Here is a 24,317-nt window from a genome sequence, read left to right on the forward strand (position 1 = left end):
TGTTGGGAGTGTGTGCAAGTGGGGTGAGGGGACTGCCCTTTCAGCAGTATCCTGCCATTGCCATGGATGAGGAGGAGCATGAAACCACACCCTGAGAGTTGTTCTCTGAGGCAGGGCTGCAATTCTGGCTCAGATAATGGTCCTGCAAGGGCTGGGCCTGCTGATATTTGCTCTAGGTGACTTGTTGGGGTCTGTGGGTCAACACTGTTCCTAGAAGGGTTAAAAGACCTGTCTTACTGCTTGAAATTATCTCCTGACCATGTTAATTAGCACTTTCTATTTGCGTTTGCAAGGCTAATGAATTGTTGGGGAACTTCAAGTGCTTTGTTGAAACCAACTGAATACATACAGCCTTTTGGATGCTGGGAAAACCTTGCCACATCTAGGCAATCCACATGGCTCAGGTACACCTCTCCTGTGGCCCTCTGGAGAAAGCCAGTCTTTTGAAGCCTCTGTCTTGTAAAAGCAACTGTTGGGCAGAACTGGAAGCAGCTGCAGCCCCTTGTGAGCTGGATTAAATTTTGTGATGCTTGGGAAAATTCACCAAGGAAACAGAGAGAGACCAAAAAATAGTGGAGTCTGGAGACGGACAGCTCTGCTGGCTACCTGCAACACTGTTCTGCAAATTGCTAGCAGACTTCTAGGCAAAAGAAGGTTGTCCCACATATTTGGCTAAATGACAGCCTGGGACCTGGCCCAACCTTTTGTCTTGCCTGCCAAGAATTTTTCTCACTCTTCTCTCTCTCCTTCTTTTCCCTTGAGTTCTCTCCAAGGAATTTGTCACTCCTGATGCCTCACACAAAACCAGAAACTAGGCAAAGCTCAGAGCTTCTCCTGTGGAATCAGCAGACAGGGAAGAGCTTGGCTTTGGAAGACTTTCCTTTCTGTCCAGAGGACAAATATGTAACACAGGACATTTTGGTGTAATTCTGTACTGAACTTCCATTCTAATCCTTTCTAAGGATTAGAAGTTACTTGGTTTTAGACCGGATCTCATTGGTAACCTTTCCAGCCAAAAGGGAAATTGACTGTGTCCTCTGGGCTGGGAAACCATGGTAGAGATTGCCTGAGGGGCACTGTGAAGAGCAGCCTGTGACAGGGATGGATGGTAGGGGTTAGTCCCTTGGACTGGCATCTCCCTTTGCTATTAGACCTAGCTATCTAGGTCTAGCCTGGATTCACCCTGCCTAACTTTAGGTGTTTAATTGTTGTGTCCCATTTAGGAACCTGTGCACCAATGAGGATCTCTGGTCTTACTGGAGAAGCAGCAGCTCCAGGGAGTAATTCAGGGTGACTGGTGCCAGTGGGCTGAATCCAAGTCAAATATTTGTTCATGCCTCACCGAGCTGAGCAGGGAGCCAGGCCAGAGAGCTATGTCCAGCACAAACCTTCTTCCACCCTCCTGCCCCCTGAGTCAGATTGCCACAGGGTCAGACAAGCAATGGCAGTCTGGAGGTGGAGGTGGGTGCAGCACTGATGTTGTGAGGAGGACATGGCCAAGGCAGCCATGTTTTGGGTTGTCTTAAACTGCTGTGAACCCACAGCCTTTGGCTCATGATTTATTTACATCGTAGCCCTGGTGACCAAGTGACCATAAACACTGTTAAATGAACAAGCTTTAGGTCCCAGCAATGGTTTAGCTGGGTCTGCGGGAGCTGACAGACTTGCCTTGCTGCTTGGCAGGTTTTGTAGTCACATGCTGAGCTCCCAGCCACTGCAGGGACATTTCAGCAGTTTCTGACACTGCTCCACTAACCAGTCCTTTGGCCCCAGGCTGTCCCACCAGCACAGGATGATGAGGGCCATGCCCACCCACTGGGCAGGTCACTCAACTTAGCCCAGCAAACTAGAACACCTCTCTCATCCTTGTGGCAGGGCACCATGCCCTTTCACCAGCTTTCCATATCCCTGAAATACTCCAACAAGCCTTTTTCTTCTTCCTCTCCTTCCCCCAGGAAGGCAGATCTCTAACCTTGCCTCAGTGTGAATGCAGGCAGGGATCCTATCAGATCATAAAGCAAGAAATAAACACATTTCTCCAATGCCTAATCAAAATTAAATATAAGGAGTATGAAATTGCTGGAGTAAGGCTTAAGGATGACAAAGAGTAAGTTCACAAATTTAGATGCTTATTTTTTTTTACTAACAGCACCATGCATTGAAATGCATTCACACTGACATTGGAAGGAAATCTTACCCAAAATATGAATATTTGTGTGTAAGTCTGCAGATCAGTGACTGAATGACTGGTTTGGAGACCCTTTGCGTGGTGCCTTAATGAGAGGGGAGACCTCTGAAGGCCTGTGCTCTGCTCCTTGAGATACTGCAGGATGAAGGTTCAGTGGGTTTATTTCCCTTGGCAAAATGGCCATTTCTGGTTGCAAATCATGACTGAGATAAGCGCTTGCAGGTATTTCTTAGAAGAGGGGCAAACTGCTCAGCTTTATGCAAGTCTGTGCGGTTAGCGCCTCGTATCTTGTGTATCTCGTATGCCTACACTGAATTCACTCACAGGGTGAGGAAAGCCATTGCTTTTTATAACTAGTTTGACATTTCTCTTAATATTTTGCCCAGGGTTTTGGCTCTGACACGTCATGCAGCTTCAAATATTTTTTAATATATGGGGTTTGAAACATAATGGCTTTATTTAAGCAAAACTACAGTATATTCTTAATGAAGTTTGAATTTGGGAATTTCTCCCTCCTCTTTATTTTCCATTTCCCTTTCCTGTCTTTGTTAAGTGTGTACAATATTAGAAAAGCATTCCCCGGGTTTTCATTCCTGTCTTCCTTCCTGGCCAGATGAGCTGAGAAAGGGCAAAACCTCTGTCAATAGCCCTGGCCCCGCAGTCAAAACAGGGGTGCTCTGGGCTTCTAACACTTCAGGTGTTTTTCAAAGGCACAGAACAAACCCATCTGTCTGCTGTCCAGCTGGTGGCTCTGCTGGACCCTTCTAGTGCACTGACACCAGAGGGTGAGGAAGGACTGTGACTTCCTTATGTTCTTACAGCTTAGGAAATTGTTTCTCTTCTTCCAAACATTTGCTTCTGGTTCCTGCACCTCACAAGCCTTTCCAGAGAAGTTAAAGTAGAATTATCCAGCAAACACTTTTGCAGCTTTTCATTAAGGAAAATGTACTTTCTATGGCTCCTCTGACCTTGCCAGAAATGACTCCTGTCTAGGCCCGCGTTTCAGAAGCTCCCTTCTTTGCAGTGGAAGGGCCTTGCAGAAGTATAAATTATCCTTCGTTGCCTGCACACAAAGGAAAATCTTTAGTTTTGCTGATATGCTGAAATTCCAAAGAGAATAATTTGGGTTTGAAATAGGCAAAGGACAAATGACCTGAAAAGCTCTGATTATGAATACGGGGGAGAAGGGCTTATCTTTAACACAGCAGTTGTCTGTTGTTAGTAAGGGAGTAGGCTAATAAAACTTGCAAAGTGGTTTTGACTTGCAAAAGTATGTTTTGACTGAGTAAAAGGAGAAAGACGGTTGATAAGATATTTTGCGACATACTGTTGAATGCAAAATATATATATGTGCAAGGTTACATAAAGATAGCAGTATAATTTGTGAGGTGAATACAAGCAAAGTCACGTTACACCAATAGGACATAGTAGCTCCAGTCCACTGTGGGGCCACAGGCAGCATATACCATCTGCATTAACTTCTGCATTAATGAATGCAGGAAACTGCTAGACTGAAGAAAAAAAAGAGCTTTGAAAGAAGGCCTCTTCCTTCAGGGAATTTCTGATGTTTGTTTTTTACCTTGTTTCTGCCCATGTCATGGCTGTGAGTGTGAGAAGGCTTGTTTGTTAGTAGAGCTGACCTGGGTACTAGCAGTAATGTGAATTAGCTTGTATTTTGTTTGGATATTTTATGCATATGCAATTCTTTATAATATACATATGTTTGTGTATGTAAATGGAGGGACAGACCTAATGAACCTAGGAAACTTAGTGAAGCTAGCAACTTAATAAACATTTAGTTCCACCTCCCTGCTCCTTGAGAGCACTCCTGCTCTGAAAGGCTGTTGACAGGGTCAAACAAGAGGCTTTGACGGGGGTATTGCCACTGCTTCACTGTAGGCACTTACAACTAGGCTTGACTAATTTAGGAGGAAGAGCAGCTCTTCTAGAGGAGCCGAGAGCTGGCCCCTAACACCTGAGATGGGCACTCCTGCAATGGGAGCTCTCTCTGAGCGACTAGAGCAGAAACCCAAGAAGGTAACGCAGCTGCTGTGGTTGGGTGGTTTACGGGAAGCACTGCAAGCACCCCCTCCTTCTCCACTCCTGAGCGACTTGGCCCTGCTGCTCATGCCATTAGAGAACGATCATTAGTCTTAATCACCGAGTTTGCGCTCTGATGAGTGACAGAGGTTACATGTCCCTCCCAACATCAGTAGCTCCCACCCAGCAACGCTTCTTCAGAGCTGACCTGACTCCTGACCTTTGAACGGGGGCAAGATTCTGCTCAGTTCAAAATCCAGATAAGCTGAGGGCATGTCCTTTGACTGCATGGTGGCAGTAATGAGGAAATATACATTTGTTAGCTTTAAACCTGGTAACGGCAGCAGCTAGGACATCAGAGCTTAGCACAATCGAAGTTATTCTGCCAGCGAGCTCTGTGTTTTTGCATAGAGCCTACTCCTGTGACTCAGATGACATCCTTAAAGCTAGCTTAGCTGTCCTTGCTGTGCTCTGCAGGCAGCAGTACAAGTCCACAGAGTTACTTCAGTGCAATGCTGGTCTATCAGACCTTCAAACTGAGCCCTGTACTGCATAAGACAGCAATCTGGTGTCATATGTGAGCAGCAAACTGTCTGTGGCCACTTATTACTTAATAGACCGACACATGAATTAGCCTTCTTCCATCTGCACAAGTGGCCATTACACCCTTCCCCCAAGGAGTATAATAGCACTTGCTCATTTTTATGATTTCTTCTGTTGGTTTCTGTGACCAGGGAGGTGAGGGCTTGGTGAGCTGGTGAGTGATTTAAGGGCAGATGAGCTGTCCCACACCTGATCCCTCTGTGCCCATTAGTGGAGCTCCCACGCAGGGTGATGCCTTGCTCCGCTTTGGCAAACGTATGTGAACACATGCAGGCAGGGTCCAGCTGGGGAGAGGTGGATGCCTGCAGTCTGTGTGTGCAACCCCCTGCTAGCCTTCACAGAGGCAGACAGTTTGGAAATCCCTGGCAGGTACAGAAAAGCTCACAGAAGTGAGCCTTCAGTTACAGGGTGCAAAACTTCACTGCTGAAATTGAGGGTACCTGTAACAGAAGTGGAGTAGGTGGGGAACAGAGAGGTTTACTGAGCTATGAGGTGTCAGGGTATTTATGAGATCCTTGGTTTGCCTTACCTTTTGGCAGCTGGAACTGTTGCTACCTTGGCTATTAAACATGGTGCTTTCCAGGCTGAGCAGAAAGGCTTGGACATGCAGAGCATCAACTGTAGATCAAAGACCAAACAGACGAAGGGTGGACATAAAAGTAGAGTGGAAACAAGGAGAGCAGTGATCAAGAGGAAGTGCTCTGCCAACCACAGGTTGTCCGCAGACCACAGTTTGAGAAGCACAACTTCCTGAGCTACGCGTTTGTCACCAAGGTGGACCGGTAACACAAGCATTCTGCAAGGTAGGAAGGACTACTGAACAGGCAAGCCTGCTTCATGGGACACACTGAGCCTGTCATGTCACTTCCATTATCCAATTTTTCTGTACATCTGAGAAGCTTACAATGCAGGAAGCTCCAATGGCTTGCTTAACACCCTACATCTTTTCCCTTTCTTTTTGCCTATTAGACAACAAGAAACTTGTTTTTTATTTCTGCCTAAAGGGTGGTAATCAGCTGGGTGTGATCTCTGAAGACCTCAAGAACTTTCTTCTCTTTCTGCTTTTTGGGTTTTTCATTGTGTTTTTTTCCTGTTTGTTGGTTTGATTTTTGTCAGATCTCTTGGCTCGATTATGAAAAAGCATTTATTAAAGCCTGAATTTTCTGTGACGCACTGTTAACATTTGGTGCATGAAGTTAGCTGTTGTGCTATGGGTTTTTCCATGTGTCACTTTGCTGCCTGCCCATCTTCCTAATACTCTGTTTTATGATGAAATGACTCAAGAAGTTTACAGGTGACGGAGCTCTCCCTGTATCTAGGTTGGGTGCAGTGCCTCAGTTCCACCACGTGTTGGAAGAAAGAAATGAGAATCCAGCAAGGTAACCCCAGCCAGGTCCAGAAAGTAAATTAATCCTTCTCCTCCATCTTGGATTAGTTTGATCTGAACTGATCAAGTGAGCAAAGATGGGCTGGCTTATGAGAATAACGAGACGGCATCGAGAAATGACCACATCTAAGATGGAAGCAAAATGAAGCTTCATGTCCTCTAGCTGGAGCACTGCGTAATTTCCCTCCCAGTGAACTGAAAGTAACAGCACTTGAATGCACATGTGTCTCAACAAAGATTTTTAATGAGTCTAATCAGAAGTGATATCAAACCAAGGAAAGCATAGGTAGCTATGTATGTAGGGTCTAACTGATGAAACCTTGTTGCACTTGTTTTGCTGCTACTCATGTAACTGATTATTCCTTCTCCAGTGTGCTGCATTCAGAACTTCATGCTCTTTTCAGCGGCAAGGTGGCTATGAAAAAAAGGGATACAGAGATCTGCCTCTATCACCAGTGGCACAGAGCCCTGCAACTGAGTCCAACTGGGTTGGTTGTGGCACGGGATGTAAAACAGGGCTGTGAGTTTTCTGTCAGTCTTTTAATCTCAGCACCATCGTCTGACCCATCTCCACGAAGCCCTGTGCTCCCAACTCTCTCTTTTAACCACAGAAATTACAAGCCTTGTCCATCTACTTCCACCAGGACTGGTGTGTCAGCTTCAGGAGCTTCTATCTTTTCCTCCTGCTTCATGTGCTCCTTGTAAACTGTGTTGCTGTGCTTGAAGGGTTTCCACATGTAAGCTTCAGACACAAGCTGGCTTGTCCTGAATGGTATCCCTTCAGGTACCAGGTGGCTTTGGAGCAAAAAGTTGCTCTTCACCTGGTACATGGAGTTTATGGCCACTTGTCCATCTTTCTCCCTCGGTAGCAAGCCAGCTGGCACATATTTTAAGACCTGTGGTGCCTGCTCTGCTATAAATATAAATATATCAGAGTATCTCTTTCCTTGAGGACAGCACAGCAAACTCATGTTCTTGCTCTCTCTTGATGTCTTCTAATATTCAGGGGGAGAAATAAAAGCAATAAAACTAATAAATTCAGGGGAAGAAATAAAACATAATAAAAAACTAGCTCCTAATTCTTACACCTGGTCTATTTAAACAGTGCTATGGCCTTCAGTCTTTACTCATCAGTGCACTACAGAGCATTTGTTTTCTGATTTAAGATTCAGATTTAGTAACACCTGATGCATCTTCTCAGATCTGGCCTGGTGACAGGCAGAAGCTGCAAACGTGCAGGAGTGAAGAATTCATCTAACAGTCCGTGCTGCTGTTGCATACAATTTCTGTGTGTCTCAGCTGCCTTGGGGAAATTTAGAGTGACCAGGCCTATATCGTACAGCCAGGAAGCCCTTAGTGTCGGCGAGTTTGTGGCAATATTTCTAAAGTCCCTTGCAAAGATATGCCCAGACCTGCACCTGCATGAAATTGAGTGGATTATATCCCCTTGCAGTTCTGATGATTTCTGGGAATATTCAGCTGCCAAGTGTGGCTCTTCATTTCTAAAGCAATGAGTCATGGTGGTGTCATTACTTCAGTGTACAGTCACTGTGCAATAATTCAAATCACCATTGTCATCATTATTACTTCCAACAAGCAACCTGATACCTTCTGCCAAACTGGGGCAGGTGTGTGAATGTAATCACTGTGCAATTAATTAACCTGTGTTGCCAGTCAGTATGCAACACACAGCTCCCTGCATCCCAACTGAGTTCAATTTAGCAGAGCAGCTGCACGATTTAAAAGTACTTTGCAGTAAGAACTCAATAAAAGAACTGAAAAGCAGGCAGCTCTTGGGCCAGCTTTTCAGCTTTGCATCACACCTAACAAAAATGAGCACCTGCCTGTATCAGTGAAAGGGTTTTGCAGGACTGTGGGAGGAGAGAGTTGCATGGTATTTCTGAAAACTGTGAGCTTAGAAATCATCTGATGCTTGAATTCTGAGTGAAATAGCAAAGGCCGGCTGCTCACCACACTGGCCCCACAAATCTCTTCAACTGGCAGCACAGCAAGAGCCCAGGAGCTGCCTGGGCTCCCTCCTCTCTGTGGAGCTACAGAGCTACTGCGGAGCCAGATTAAATTGCTGGATTAAGCACTCCCGCAGCCCAGCGTCTGGATCTTTGTGACAGCTGTGCCCAGGAACAAAGTCAAGCATTGGTGCCATAACTGCGTCAACTGCTGTGTCATGGGTCACAGCCCTGCAGCTGGGAAAGGTCTGTTAGGTCATTCACTCCCATTTCTTAGCCAGCACAGGATTTGACTCAATAAAGTGTTTGCTACTGCTCTAAACATGGCATTTTAAGAGATTTGGGCAATGCAATCCTCTTCCCCTTCTCTTGGGAACTTATCCATCATCTGTTACAACTCTCTGCCAGGAAGCGTCTAGCCTAACATTCCCCTGTTTTAATATGATCCCATTAATGACTCTCTTGCCTTTCCTTTTTATCAAAGCCTCCGCTTCCGCTGAGCTGTCCTTTCCTCCCTCTGTACAGGTGCAATAGCCTGCTTAGTTCCTTCTGGGCTGGGCTGGCTTTTGAGGGGAGGATACCCCACACCAGGGCTCTCATCCCTGAGGGCCCCCAAAAGGCTGGGTTCCTGTTCTGCCAGAAAGCCTCATCCACTGCCCTTAATTATCCCAATCATGAGATGTTTCCATTAAGCCAAATATTTTCAGACTCTTCATATTTGATCTTGTATGTCTAAGTTTGGAATGATTTTCTATTTTTCATCCATTCTCCACAACTTAGACAATGGGCCCTACATGCAGCTGCATGCATTGGAAGGTCAGTTCTGCTGTTTTTCTTCACCAGTCTGTTGTTCTTGTTGCCAAACCTGCATTGCTGCCACAAGCAGGGAGCATGTCCAGATGATGTGCCTGTGGGAGAGAGCAGAGGGCTGGGTGCCTCTGCCTGCAGCAAGCCTGGGTTCCCCCATGGGGAACACCGAGCCAGTGTCATTGCATGCCTGGTGCTCACCAGGTCCAAGCTGCTTTGTATTACTTCCTTGTCTTTGTTGATATCCTTCATTCCCCTCCAGGCAATGGGATTCCTGAGCATCAGTGCTTTGCTGGCCCTTTTCTTTTCGCTTTACATAATTAAAGGATAGCGAAGTTCAGCATCACTGGAGCTATTGCAATGCATGTCACCTGGTGCCACAGCAAGACATTACCTGTGTTGGCCTCCTTTTTATCTAGGTTTCACACATCATTGGGAAGATCAGATTCATGCTTGTGTGACTAATTTGGGGAGCAGCTTTTGCTAACAATGTTACGGAACATTTCATTATGACTCACCTTTCTTTTCCTTCAGTTCATTACTTCTTTCCCATTACTGAGTATGAATGTTGCTATCCAACACACATTTTCCTTTCACATGGTTACTAGGCATTTCTTTTGGTTTCTACTGTAAAGAAAGAAACCGAGAGATTAATCAGGTTAACTTCCAAAAGTTGTCCTCCACTGTTTTATTCTATATGTTCAGATGATACTGATTAATATCATATGCTCTTGCATCTGAAAGAAATTTCCTCACCTGTGTGACAAGCTGGGCTTTTATCACAAGTGAAAAGAGAGTGTTTCACTTATTTCTATTTGCTTTTTTAAGCACAGTTCTCTCATTCTTACTGTCTTGGCTATGATCTCAAAAATGGATTGATTAAAATCAAGATTCTGTGGACTAATACCCTGAATCAGCAACTGGGATTGCAGAAGAACATGTATTTTCTAAGGAAGCTGTCTCTGTAGGGTTGCAAAAGAAAAAACTGCTAAAAATAAAATCTCACTGTTGGTTTTGGGATTTGAAAGGCTATTTTTATAAAAACTAACTTTTGAGATAAGCATGCTGTGTTAGGTTAGGCCTTTGAAGGGACTCTCTTCTAGTAGTTTAAGTCTGACCTTATTTGAAATGTACTACTTTCAGATCTGTATCTTTAAAAATAAAAGGAAAAAGAAAAAGACTTGAAATAAGACCAAATCAAAAGTGAGAGTCCTCCTCTTTTCAGCTCTGACATCTAAGCAGCAAAACTGGTGCAGAAAAACGTATTTTGTCTACGTTCTCCTACATTTTATTTACTTTTAAAATCAGTTAATCAAATGAATGACAAGCAAGTATCCATGAGTCTGTAGCCTTATCCAGCAGAGCTCTTACGACCAGACCTTTCAGCACAAGTATTTCCACTGACTGCAGTGCTAAGCACATGTATAAATACTCTGTTGAATCAGCGCCATAGCTAGAAACCAGCATTTAGTACCAGTCTGCCATTAGACTGAAGGGACTAAAAATAAATGGAATTAGTTCTTTGTGTCTCTGATCAGAACAGAAATCTAAAGGAGAGCGTCTCCCAGATCTTTAGTATTCTCAACAGCATAATTTCAGTATTCTTACATCATGTACAGCTGAGAATAAGCTCTGAGATATAAGGTGCAACTGGGTATTGTTAACATGTGGTGCTGCAGGATGGCCCCTCTCTTGTCACTCACCATCTCCCATGCATCTTTTTGAAGCTTCCAATTATCTCTTTAGGACTGGCCAAAATGAGAAATGTGGTAGGAAAAAAAGAGGGAAGTCAAGTCTTCATTTCCTCCCTCCTGAAGGTCCCTCTGGTGTTTCTCCACATTTCCCGTGCTCCCTCCCATTCCCCTCCCTCGGGGCAGGGAAAGGATTCGCTATGACTGTGTCCTTTAAGTCTTGTCCTGCAGGACTTGCTGTGTCATGCTGAGCAACCTAGGGCTGTTTGCAGGGCTGCACCCTGAATTATTCTCCTGCTGCAGATCAGCCTTCGGGAATCAGCAAAGATACCTCTTCTGTAGTGGATAACTTGCTGCTGAAAGCATCCTAACACATCCTCCTCCTCCTCTTGTACTCTGTGAGTGACAACGGAGGTGGAGGATTTCCCCCTCCCCATGAGCAGCCACCGCTGGCTCCCTGGGTGCAGGGGTGGAGGAGTGTCCACCTCTGCAACCACCAGCACCAGCGCAGACTCGTCAGTGGAGACGGGGAGCACTCGGTGTTATCTTTAAACAGTGAGATGTCTTAGTCTGCCTTTTTGCAGACTACCTAAGCTGGGCGCGGGGGGTGGCTGCCTAAACACGAGAGCAGCTGATGGTGCCTCTGGGTACTGCTAGCAGGCTTCCTCCAAGAGGCTCCGAGAGTGGGGCAAGATACCACGCTGGTGCCCATCACATCTTATGCGTGATTGGAGAAGTGCTGACAGTGGCATGACCGCAGGGTGAGCTGCAGGCTGCCTGTCCCCTGCACACCTCAGACGAACGCTGTGGCTCAGTGTGTGTGTATTCCTGGCTGCTGGTGAGGTCTGCGGCCCATTTCCTCTGCCGCATCACTCCCTTTGAAGCCATGAAACATTGCTCTGACCCTTCAGCTGGAGAATGGGGTCCAGGGAACAGGCATGCTCTACCCTCTGCAGTGCTGGCTGCCTCTGTGCATCCCTTACCTCTGTCTCTGGGTACCTGTGCTTAGGCAACGTAGATAGATGAGCTGAAGCCAACAGACCTCAGCACAAAGCACCCTGCAAGCCTGTGGTCTGAAACACAGGTATGCATCATTAGCATGAGGCCATAGTCCTTAGGATGGGATGTGTCTGTCTGTCAAGGCCTGTGCACCCAGTTTGCCTCTGTCATAGCAAGGCGTCTGTGGTCTGATGCCCCTCAAGGAATCTCCTGGTGTGTGCGTGCCTCTGTGTGTGCCTGTGTGTTTGCATTTACAGTCCTTACTCCCCCCAAGTTTTCCATTTGCAGTTCTGCTTACAAGGGACTCCCTTGCTGTGTTTCAGCCCAATCAGAGATACCAGCGAAGAGGGAAAAGAGACACATGTCTGTCAGGCCACTGCCCTGCGAAACTGCCTCCCGCTTCCAGGGATCAGCATCCTTGATAAACTCATCAAGACTTGTCCCATCTGGCTTCAGCTGAACATGAACCAGGAAAGGGCTGGGGCGATACTTGGCAAAGAAACAGCAGGGGTAAGTCCAAAGTGGTTTTGGTTCAGACAACCACATTTCCTGTCCTTGGTGGAGCTGGTTAGGAGAGCAGCACTTTTTTCCATGTGGAAGCAAAAATATTTCGCAGACTGTGCTCTCTCTTTCCATTACCTTCTGATGCTTTAGCCACTCACAACGGCGCAAGACAGATATAGTGGCTTTGGGGAAGCAAGAAATCTTGTCTCTGGTTTTGTTTACTTAGCATGTAGATTCATGGAGATGCCTTCCCATTCACCACTATACCCATAGGTATGTTGACTATTCTAATTTGGAGCAATAAAAAAAAAATCCCTGAAGAAAAGGCCTTTAAATTCTGGGAGCTGCTGGGAGTCGTTTTTATTGTAACAATTGGTACCTGGTCCCCATAAGCTCAGTGTTAGAAAATGGCAGACTCATGCAAAGCTCAGAGCTTGCTTAAGGAAAACAGCTCTGTAGAAAAGGGAGCTCCCTGTTCCTGGAGTCTTGGAGGTGAGGCGTGGTAGGGAGTAGGTGTCCTGATCGGGTCTGGGGAGAGCAGGTGCAAATGACCTGAGCTGATGCCAGAGCACAAGGGGAATTCACTCACTCCTGCTCTGAGGAGGTTTGGACCTGTCCCTTGGCTGAGTCAGTCTATCCCAAGGCTAAAAGCTGGCACAGCCAAGTGACAACCTCCAGTGGGACTCACCTGACCAACCTGGACTGTGCAGTGCACCTCACCCTGAACCGGACTTCTCAAATAAGTTGGGCAAATTATTCTCTTTGTTTTTCTGCACTGACTGTAAAGGGAGACCTGACTGTCTCCGATACAGCTGTGTATGGCCCCGAGCCTCTTCGGTTGTTAGCCACTCCCTGCAGGCAGGGCCATTGCCCACCTCTGAGCAGCTTTGGGGATAAATCTTGCCTCTGTTCCTCCTGCTCACACCGTCCTCAGGCACGGTCTTCAGCTACAGCTCAGAGCAGGCAGGAGAAGAGCTGATGCATCAGAGGTGGCCCACGGCAAGGGCAGGCTCTCCTGCCCACTCTGAGCCCACCTGGAGCTGAATCAGCAACACAACTTTCCCACCACCGGTGAAAATGGAAGAGACTGGTTTGCATACTGGTCCTGACCTGGGCAGTAGGGTTAGGTACAGCTCAGAAAACCCAACTCCCTCTCATCTGAACAGCCATGGTCCAATTTTAGCCTTTGGAGCCATGGCAACCAGTCGTGCTGATCAGGAAAAAAGAAGTGATTCATTTCCAGGTTTCACTTCTCTCGTTGCTTAAGTTTAATTTCAGATGAAGCACTTGACCGATGCAATGTGAGATAGTGCCATCTGAGATCCAAGGTCGCAGTAGTCTCTCAAGGTGGATTAGAGGGACCGTGCTGTCACATGGGTGGTAGGACCTGAGGAAGGGAGAGCCTCTATGGCTTTTTCCTACCTGCAAATATTTTCTGTGATGTGGTGGGGGCTGCCCTGCGTTAGAAATAGGCCTGTTTCAGGCATGCACCTGTTTGCCATGTGTTTATTTGGATTTTCTCTGCACTGCTGGTGGACCTGAGCCCGTGGGGCTCAATTTCTTATGAACAGCAGGGGCCAAGGTGACGGCACTGTGCGAGGTTGTGAAGCTGCCCCAAAGCTGCATGTTTAGCATGGGTGCTTCAAGGTGACAGGAGATGCCCTTATGACTGGGACTCATGCAGAGAAAGGTCCTGGCTTCTAGACAAGCTCTTTTTTAAATTCCTCTCTCCAAGAAATTAAAGTTTTCTTGATAGATTTCCACTGTATTATAGTTGATTAATCATTTTATCAACTCATACTTCTCTCTATTATTAATATCCAGACTCCAGAATTAGCCCAATTTTTAAATTCGTTTTTTATAAAAATACCTTCACTCTCTGACTCTCTCCTGCCAAAACCTGCTATCAAAGAACAGATAAAGGTGAAGATTACGTTGTCTTTGTATCTGCAGCTTCAAGGTACAAGCTAAAAATATCCCTGACAATGAGCTTTAATTAGAAACATACTTAGGAGCTCACACAATACAAAGAATGAGATCTTTTTCTTTTTTTAAAAAAATATTTTTTAAATTATTTTTTCTCTTTTCTCTTTTCTTTTTTCTTTTTTCTTTTTCTTTTGTTTTCTGTCTTCTTTCTTTTTTGTTTCTTTTTTCTTTCTATTTCCTGTTTTCTTTTTTCTTTCCTCTTTCTTCTTCCCACTTTCCTCTTTCTTCTTTTTTCTTTTTTTTTAATTTCACTGGTCCCATTGGTGGGAACCAATGGCTACAGTGGTTCCACTGGTTCCAATTAAAGACTCAGAGGCCTCTTATCAATGTGTATGAATAGCTGATGGGAGGGAGTACAGAAGATTGACTCAGACCATTCTCAGTGGTATGCAGTGAAAGGAAGAGGTACAGTGGGCATAAACTGAAACAGAGGAAATTCTGTTTAAACATTAAGAGAAGCTTTTTGACTATCAGGATGATCGAATATTGGAACAGGTTGCCCAAGAGGCTGTAGAGCCTCCATCCTTGGAGATAATAAAAACCCAACAAGACACAATCCTGAGTGACTTGCTGTACTCAATCTGTCTTTGAGCATGGGGGTTGGAGTAGATGATCTCCAGAGTTCCTTCCAACCACATCTGCTCTGTGATTTCGGGACCAGTCAATATACTTGAAGTCCATGCTGCCATCCAGAGGGATCTTAGACAAGCTGGGGGGACAGGGCTGGCAGGAACCTTCCAAAATTCAGCAAGGATAAATGCAAAGCGCTGCCCCCCGGGGAAGGCAGACCCCTGGCACCGATCCAGGCTGGCACTGCCTGGCTGGGCAGCTCTGCAGCAAAGGCCCTGCAGGGGCAGCGGGCAGCGAGCTGGGCACAGACCTGCTGAGGAGAGGCTGTGGGACCGGGGTTTGTTCAACCAGGAGGAGAGACAACTTCGGGGGGACTGCACAGCAGCCCCCTGGTACCTACAGGGAAGTCATGGAGAAGATGGAGTCAGGCTTTGCTCAGCACTGCATGGTGGGAGGACAAGAGGCGACAGGCGTTCATTGAAACCGGAGGGGTTCAGACTGGGTACAGGGAAACACTTTCTCCCTCTGAGGACAGTAAGTGGTGGAACAGGTTGCCTGGAGAGGTTGTGCAGTCTCCACCCTTGGAGGTTCTCCAGACCTGTCTGGACAAAGCCCTGAGCAACTTGGTCTGGTCTCATGGTTTCCCCCGGGGGTTGGACAAGAGCCCTCCTGGGGTCCCTGCCAGCCTGAATGATCTTCTGGTCCCATGAAAAAACTCTGCCATGAGACACTGTGGCCACCAGAGCTTTGGCCTTATGTTCCACTCGTGGACACTTGAATCCTTTCCCTCTCAACGTACAAGTGACTCCCTTGCTTTAGACCCAGACTGGGACATTCTAGGGTGAATTGTCCGTGATTTAGGGCACTTATGTGAGGAGCATCACTTGACAAATTGTGACTGGAGCTTTATACTCTTCGGTTAGTGAAATAGTTTGCCTTAGGCTTAAGTGGGACATCAGTGATGCATAGAAATTTTGCTGGTTCCTTTGCAGGTCTGAATTTCACTCAGATGAAATGTCCCTTTATTCATTATTTTTGTCGTGTAAAGTTCAACCAAGTGGAACGAAGCTAAAATAAGATCATTTAAAGGTGGATTGTACTGATAAAAAACTTCATTGCCAATGACCTAAAATAAAGTTCAGACGCTCACATAATGTAGCTCTTGATTTCTTTCTCCTTTTTCAGATATTCTTGGTTAGGAAAGAGGGTAACGTGAACAACATGGTCCTTGCAGTCCGCCTGCCAGTGCAGAACGAGGCTCCCAGTGTGCTGGAGTACAACATTAAAGAAGAAAAATCAAGTAAGTTCTTTATATTTTTTGGTCTTGCTCTAACAATTGTACTGAATCCCCTTGTGATCACCAGTATTTATGTAATCTCACTTGCAATGAGCAGATTCCTCTTGTGACCGGCAGCAGATCTTGCTTTTACAGTGTAGTTCAGTTAATATTTCCTGCAGCTGCTTTACCTCAGCTCCCCTGTGGTTCTGCACCTTGTGTTATCATTTACAGACTCGCAACAGGGAAATAAAGCAGCTCCAGACAAGCAGGCCAGTGCTTTGATCAAGCGAGAGGAGCTGCCTTTTACCAGGTGGAAGTCCAGAGCAAAACACAAGGCACTGGCAGACTAAGCCTTGTTAACTCACTAACTCTGTCTCTATTTCTGCCACTGAATTTGAGGCCCACCAGGCATCTGACAACTGCTACATTCCTTTTCATGCACCTCATACAGTCATACTGAAAAACCGGTTGCTCCTGAACTGTTTGACTGTTTTCAACGCCTCGCTGTTTCTGGGAAGCAGCTGGGTCTCGGGGCTGGTGGTATCGGTGCTGTTCCCGATCGGACAGCCAAGTCTGCCATGAGCAAGCAAAAATGAACCCAGTTCACAGTCAGCCACGTCTGATGCAGCCCTTGGTGTAAATGGATGTGTAAGGCGTATGATTTCCACTTTCCAAGAAATATTTGTAAACACGGGAATTTTAGGATAGTCATAGATACATGCACTTGAAAGAGTTCATTAAAATAACTTCACACTATTTATTTATATGAACATATCCAAATCCTCTGCCACTGAGCTCTACCCCAAAGCCAGCTCCTCGGGGTATATGTTTTACTCTCTGCTAAAACACTTGTGTTTCCGCTGATCAATGTTGCGGCTTATTTCTTCCCCCTTGACAGCTGCTCAAATGAATTTTTTCCTTCTCATATGGTTCTTTGCATACCTCTGCATCGTAAACAGACTTTAAAGCCAGAGGGAAAAGTGAATCTCTTAATCTGCTCTAATCTCAAGCACAGACCACAGGCTGTCGCAGCATTGCTCCTGCACAGAACACAGCTGCCTGCCTGGCTGCTGCATACCCCCCAGGAAAGCTTTCTTTCTCATCTGCGTGCACCTTGGAGCACGCAATTGCTGAGATGACGCACATATTCAGTGCTCCTGCATGAGGGCAGGAATAGCAAACCTTTTGCCACAACTTCAGGTGTCCAGATTAAGAATACAAGGGCAAGGGTTAGCTGCAGGGTGGAGAAAATTTTTTCTTTAGTTATTTGAAGTTGACATAGGGCTTAGATTTTGCATGGTGGGGAATTGGTTTTTGATGATTCAAGTTTTCCTTTGGATAAAAGTTAAAAAATTGAATCCTGCCATCCTAAAACTGTCATTTATAGAAATGTTACGTCTTGACTTGTGTCCTGTGCCATAAAATCTGATTTCTTTGAGGACAGGCAAAGTAAAATGTAGTACAAAAATTTCACTGTGAGCTAGCCTAGCTAGAAAGACTTTTCTGCCATGTTTTTCAAACTTATTTGCTTGCTATTTCTAATTTATCACTAACTTAACGCAAAGGACGTTTTCAGAGGCACAGCTTTCTGGTAGAAAGAAGAATTAAATCAGTTTCCACCACTTTCATACAAATTGCAAAGTAAGTGGAGGAGGGTAATTAAAAATTAGCTCTCACTCAAAAAGCAGGAGAACTGCCATCACATGTGCAGTGATCCCAGTGGCCATGAGGCTGATGCATTCCTATGGTGGATATTCACATTATTTTTAGCTTGAGTTCTGTCAGTGTTGAGCTGTAGAAAGCCTCTCAGTTCTCCGTCCCGCACCATTTTGACAGGAACACACTGGGCACGGAAACGGTCATGCTTTTGCTTCCTTTCTCGTTCAGGGTAAGTAACCTGGCTTTTGAGTTTAGAAGAAATCAAATCAATTCCTGTTAGTAAAGCCAAAGGACTATATCTGGCGCAAGGGGAGATGGTAAATCTTCTGTGTGTCAGAGTAACCTAATACATTAGCTTTGATTTATTGTCTCTGCTTTACTCCAACTACTTTCTAAGCTTTTTTAGGAAATAAAATTATATGTTGTCCGAATGCTTTAAAAGAATTAAGACTAGAATCTGAGCTTCCTTGCTAAGTACCCTGGTATGTCTGGATTGCCTTAGCTTAATGAAGTGCCCTTCACTCTTCCCTGGTACTCTGCAAGCATCAGGGTAGGAGACCTCTGAGCACCCCCAGAGACGTTATCTTGCTGTCGAATGCAAGTCTGTTGAAAGTTCAGCGTTATACTTCCTGAGAGTGTGTAAAGCACGCCAGCTGCATAGCCTGAGGACCACTGTAGACTGGCAGGGTTTTTCCAGGCATCTAGTCTTTAACTTCAGAAGGTCCCTCTTTAGTTCTTCTGTGCTTGCTAAAAGGAGGCTTCAGCTTGCCACTGAACATTGCAAACAGGGAGGTGAATCCTCCTGATAGCTACCTGCTCTTTGAGTCTGCATGAAGTGGAGCAGAGCTGGTGCACTTCCAGTGCCCTTCAAAAGAAGCAGCTATAATTCCCCTGCCATTCGAGAATCCCCCCTCTCAGCTGTACTGGGGGCAAGAAGCTTTGGTTTTGCTGGCCTGCTCCTAGTATTTCCTTTCTGAGTTGACACATAAGCAATGATCTGTGTAATGTGGCCCACAGAGAGCTGTTTGTCCCTTTCTGAGAGCTGACTCCTCCTAAAGGGTTTGAAGAAGTGGGAACAAGTTCTTCTCCCTGTTACCTCGGTTCAGCTTGTTAGACTCCACAGACTTAATGCATTCAGATGTAAACTGAAAGCTGAATTTGCCTTGACATACAGAGTTCAGATTTTACGGAGATCCTCCCTTCCAGTTAAAATTCAGGTTGCAGCCCATCCCAGCTTACTATTTTGGAGCACCTTGCCAGCTGCTTCTTGTCCTTCTCATGAGGACTCGGTGCAATCTCAGCTTCACAAGTGGCACAAAGAAGGATGCGCTATCCTTAGAGGTGACATGATGTCTCTGTGCCATCTCTACAGTGATGTCCATCTCTTACCGTATGCAGCTTTAAACAGCAAGTTTTATGGCCCAGCTGTTTGTAAAAAGCTGTTCTCATCCCATCCTACTTTTCAGATAGTATCTGAAGAGATTTTCCCCAGTATCATAATGATGGTACGGGGGTTGCTGCCCAGCCCATGAGATCCATATATAGATGGCCATTCAATGAAGTGCAAAAAACCGGAAGCTTCCTAGCATTGTACTGCCAAATAATGGTGGATCATTGTTTTTCTCTTTCTTTTCCCCGTATCAGATCTGCTTTGTTGACGTTTGATGAAATATTTAGGGAAGTATAGTTTTCTGAGGGGAAGACCAGATTTAATTTTGATTTTTTTTTAAATGGAAATCCCCAAAGAACCCACTAGGTAAGATGGTCAAGAAATGAAACCTCTTTCCTTTTTTTCATGGGGAGTTTTTACCTGTTCTGTGAAGTAGCCCTTAGAATCATAAAAGAGGAGAATGAAGAGACTGGATTTTAAAAATTTTCTTCTGGTCCTTCATCTTTGGTTGTAATTCCTCCAGAGACAGGAAGGCTAAAGCCTAGTCACAGCAGCAGGTATGGTAGAGACCCAACAGCAGATACCACATGGTTCATCAGAAAGCTGGGAAACTTGGCAACTTTCAAAGCCTTGGATCTCTGTGGTTTTGCTTCTTGGCCTGAAGGATCCCTTACTTCTTACTCAGAACAGTGGAAATCTCCCAGAGTGAAGGCTTGTTACAAGATTTCTTCCATTTAGAGATGCAGTGTTGGGAGATACCTCTCAAGCTCTGCTAAAATCTCAACTACTTTGTGCGCTTTCAGTTCTGAGAGTTGTCCCTTACTTCTGCTTCATCCCAAAATGGAGCCCTAGCCTCACATACCTCAAGAACTGAGCACCATTTCCTCAGCTGACTCCAACCATTGGCTCTTCTCAGCAAACCAGTTGTAACCTCAGGTCCTGATTCTCCTTCCCCTTTATGTGTATACAGTTAGAAATCATTCCACTGACATCAGAGACATTGCAGCAGTATTAAAAGAAAAGAATCAATTTAAATTTAAAGTAAATATGCATGTTTGAAGTAACATACACTGAGAGCTTGAAAGAAGCATCTGAGTATGATATACCACTTGGTGCAGGTAGCGACAGTAGCTTTTACTTTCACAAAGAGTTATGAAGATACATGCCACAGGGGTAAAGTCCTTTAATAGAAGAATGCTCTAGCACCATATACTGAGTGTAATGCTTCCCTTTTTCTGGGAAATCTTGTGAATTATAGCTGAAAATAATTTGATTTCATGAAACACATGAGTTGACCATATAATTGTCAGGAGTCTTGCACATATGCTTTGGTGCAGAATGTGTAGTAATTGTTTTCCAAACTCTTCTGTACCAAAAAAAGAGGATGTGATTCCTTTCCAAATATGCAAAATGACGCTAAACAGGAGAAGTATCTGCAATTGCACAGAATAAAGAAGACCATATTATTCATATTATTAGAAATTTTTATAGAAATAACTATGGGGCTGATTTGCCAAGTCAGTACTGAACTCCTTGGGCTCGTGTCCTATGGAGTTTGAGGCTGGCCTGATCCTGCTGCAGATGCCCACTCTTGTAATCATGCTCCTGCCTCCTACCTCCCCCATTGCTGCGACTGGCTTTGCTCACTTGGAGGTTTATTTTCCTGAGGCTGTTCACATGAGCCCACGTTGTGGAGTTGCTGTCCTTGTTCCTTATTTAAACCATACCCTCGTGGGACCATCTGCCACCAGGCGTAGCTGTTCAGAAGCATCTCTTCCAACGCGCTGGGCCAAGGCTGAGTTGAGCCCCCAAAATCAATGAGTAAATGGCTGAAGGAGGGGTTTGTAGTGAAGCCTTGTCTGTAGCATGGTTATTTTGTTTATTACAGGAAAATTATGAGATTTAAATTAAAACTCTGCCTGCTCCCAGCTTCTCTGGAGACAAACACTGAACGAGCTGGAGCATAACGGGTCTTGAAATAACGTTTACACAATCAAATAGGAAAGCCAAAATAAATTATCTCCAAGTAATACAAAAATGTCCAGATCACGATTAATACCACCTTTAAAAGATGAGACACGGTGCCATTGGACACAGTAGATTATACTCAGTTTCTGGTTTATGGACAGCAGCTGTACTTCAGGTTATATAGTATGGGCTTGTGGTAAGAACCCACAATATACCTTGACAGAAAAGATAAAGGCAATTACTGCACTCAAAAGGAGTTTAAGAGCAATCACTGAGTATTGCTGCAAAGTTGCAAGTCTGGTAGCAAAAAGGATGTTGATAAAGAAATCCTATGTCCTGCCCTGGTCACCTTATTTGGCCTTTCTTAAAGTTAGACCGAGCTCAGGAAGTGCAGGCTGGAGCCTGATATGAAATGCTTGAGACAGACAGTAGAGATTTAGGAGAAGACCATAACTCAAGTAAGACACACGGCAGCAGTTTACCTGCCTGGTTAATTACCTGACTGCTTTTACCAAAGGAAACCTGTTTGCCATGAAAGTTCATGGGGACCTGACCACTTTGTACATCCACCACCCACTGAGCTCTGTCCATCGGGACAGAAAGATGAGTTACACCAGGTCTAGAGGCAGCAGGAAGGCAGGCCTTGCTGGGGAGTCAAAACAGCAATTTAGACAACCAAAGGTGTTCCTTTGCACACTGGATTTTAGGAAGAGTGAAATCAATCGGAAAAGGGAAGAGACTATTTAAGGGCTAAGGTTTCACAATCTGCTTTCTTGCCTTAATAATCCCAAATAGGTGCAGTCTAATGCTGTGAAAGCGAGCTTAACTCTCAAAGCCAACTTCGTCCATCATTACCAATTTACTTCAGCCACTTCTACACTTCCATTCCTCCTTCCCAAGCACATATGGGGGAAAAAAAAGTTTTTTGTTATACACTAATGCCATTTGCATAGGATAAAAAGGGCATGTGCAGTCATTCTGACTGTCCTGTAGCAGTAACAGATGGTAATTAAACAACAGTAATCAGGCAGCAGCATGTTTACAGAGGAGCATTAGAGTAACATGGGGATGGACTTTGTTCATCTTTGCAGGCTTAGCTCTAAATAAAGCTGCTGAAAGCCCTGGTCTTTACAGCCCAGCCAGCCTGAGGTGAGGGCTGTGAGCATGCCTGGCATGATGGCAGAGCTCAGATGCAAGGGATACAAATTCCTGCCTGTGTCCCTGCCTGGGTCAGTAGGTCCGATTGCTATATGAGGGCACTCACCGAGTGAGCACGAGGCAGGGGAGAGGAGGCAAATTGACTAGGAACGACTCAGTAGATGCTCTTCATTGGCTCAGACACCTTCAGATGCTGATAATGGACTTGCCTACTGTACTCTGCTGGCACCCTGGCCACTATGGCCAGATATGGTCCATTATGGCAGATTTCCCTGTTTTATTTTGTTAACATTTCTTTTAAATACATGTTGCTGAGGCTGGATTAACAAATTCAGAGACCGAAGTCCTTGCTGCTAACATGGCACAGCATGGTCAGGTGGTATTTTCCTCCATGAACTGCACTGAAGTACTGCACGAATGAGGTCACGGGAAAAAATGGGAGGATAGCTCAGTTACTGCAACCTGCTCACAATTTAGCTCCTTTAATGAGAGCGGCCAGTTGTGCAGATGATCTTTATGATATCAGTGTTTTTGTGGAAGGGTTGGTAGCTCTTGCAATAGCTTCCTCAGTTTTGCAAGTCTTTTTGCTAACACCCTGCTTGCTGGAATCAGGAAGTAGAGTGAAGAGAGACAATTTTTTTTTTTTTCCCCCAGAAAGAGAAATAACCCTCACAATTGCAGAGAAAAACCCAAAAATGTAACCTTAAAAATTCTTAAAGACTCAGAAAACAGAAGGCATAGGAAAACAACCTGTAGGAAGACAATCTCCCATTTTTAAAATTAATTTTAATTGCATTTATTTTTGATCCCTTCTGAACTGGAATGGAGATGGAAAAGGTGGAAGTCTGTGGTACTGACTGAGGTCAGAAACATGGGATCTTTCACTTCATAGCTAAAGTGAATGAACTGAAGTGTGTGCTGGTATTCATGACACTGACTTCTAAGATGAAGCCATTTATTTGGGTAGCACTTGCAGATTTTCATGAGAGTTTTTCAAGACAGGGCTGGATGAAGCCTTGAGCAACTTGGTTTGACCTCATGGCTGACCCTGCTTTGAGCAGGGGTTTGGGCTAGAGACCTCCTGGAGTCCCTGCCAGCCTGAGTGATCCCATGAGAGGGAACCAGCCAGCAAGACTGAGTCAGTCTGTGGGCAAGCTCAGGGCAGACGGCAGTTCTCAGAAGGGATGTCTCAGTAGAGCAGCAAAAGCAGTTCCTATTCTCTCAGACCCAGGTTCTGGGAGAAATACTGCTAAGATTTACAGAGGGATGGTGCTGAAAAAATAAATAAAACATAAATATTTCCTGGGTTAGTGCCTCACCTGTGATCTCCCCCAAAACGATAGCCTTCCTTTCTTTGGTAGATACCTTGTGTACAGGGGAAAGGAGAGAACATGCTCAGCCTATTTAATCAGTGCAGATTTCCAGTTGAATTAACTCATATGAGGTATCTCAACGTGCTTGAAAAGGCCCAGTAATGCCTTATAGATGCAATTACATGCCCCTCGGCATATTGCAGAGCTGAGCTTGCTGCAGGCTGAGATAGACTCATCATGTGGAGTTAATAGCACTGCAAGGCTCCTGGACTGTTTTTGCACGGGTGCTAAAGGGACTTTTCAGTTGGAGTAGGACAATCCAAGGAGTAAATGTACATACCGTCCTTCCCAAGAGTAACCTCTTGAGGCAACCTCTGGCTCATCAGAGGGCAGGCAGAAGGGCCCATCAGAAAGTACATCCGGTCACTTCTGTTATCACTGTAATAGTGCCATAGTTTGTTTAAAATGGTCACTTTAACCAAAATGGTTGGCCTCCTTGAGTGGAAACTCTGCAGCTTTCAACAACGGAAAGAAGAATTCTTAATACTGTAAACTAAGGCATGAAAAGCAGGGTAGGACTATTTATAGCTCTGATTTCCTCTGAACAGATGAGAGGCTAAACCTGACATTATAGAGTGAAAAGATCAAGTTATTTATTATTTTTTTTTATACCCCATGCTGCTATTCGGCAATAAAGCAGACGAAGAGAGGACTGCCTTGGCAACCACCTCATGAACTGCCCTGGAGACTTGTCTACCAGCCAGGAAGGTCATTAAGCATCTTCAACTTCAGGTTTACTATAGAATAT

At 45.1% G+C, this 24,317-nt stretch overlaps 1 protein-coding gene across 1 annotated transcript in view; it reads left to right on the forward strand.

The window, feature by feature from the left end:
- Positions 1 to 24,317, forward strand: part of LOC127017025 (ras and Rab interactor 3-like) — a 177,238-nt gene that overhangs the window by 115,047 nt on the left and 37,874 nt on the right. The window contains exons 18-19 of the mRNA XM_050897908.1: positions 12,006 to 12,192; positions 15,928 to 16,042. Coding sequence (XP_050753865.1) covers positions 12,006 to 12,192; positions 15,928 to 16,042 — 302 coding nt within the window. The remainder of the gene's footprint in view (positions 1 to 12,005; positions 12,193 to 15,927; positions 16,043 to 24,317) is intronic.

This window comes from Gymnogyps californianus, chromosome 5, assembly GCF_018139145.2.
Source record: "Gymnogyps californianus isolate 813 chromosome 5, ASM1813914v2, whole genome shotgun sequence".
Classification (NCBI taxonomy): Eukaryota; Metazoa; Chordata; class Aves; order Accipitriformes; family Cathartidae; genus Gymnogyps; species Gymnogyps californianus.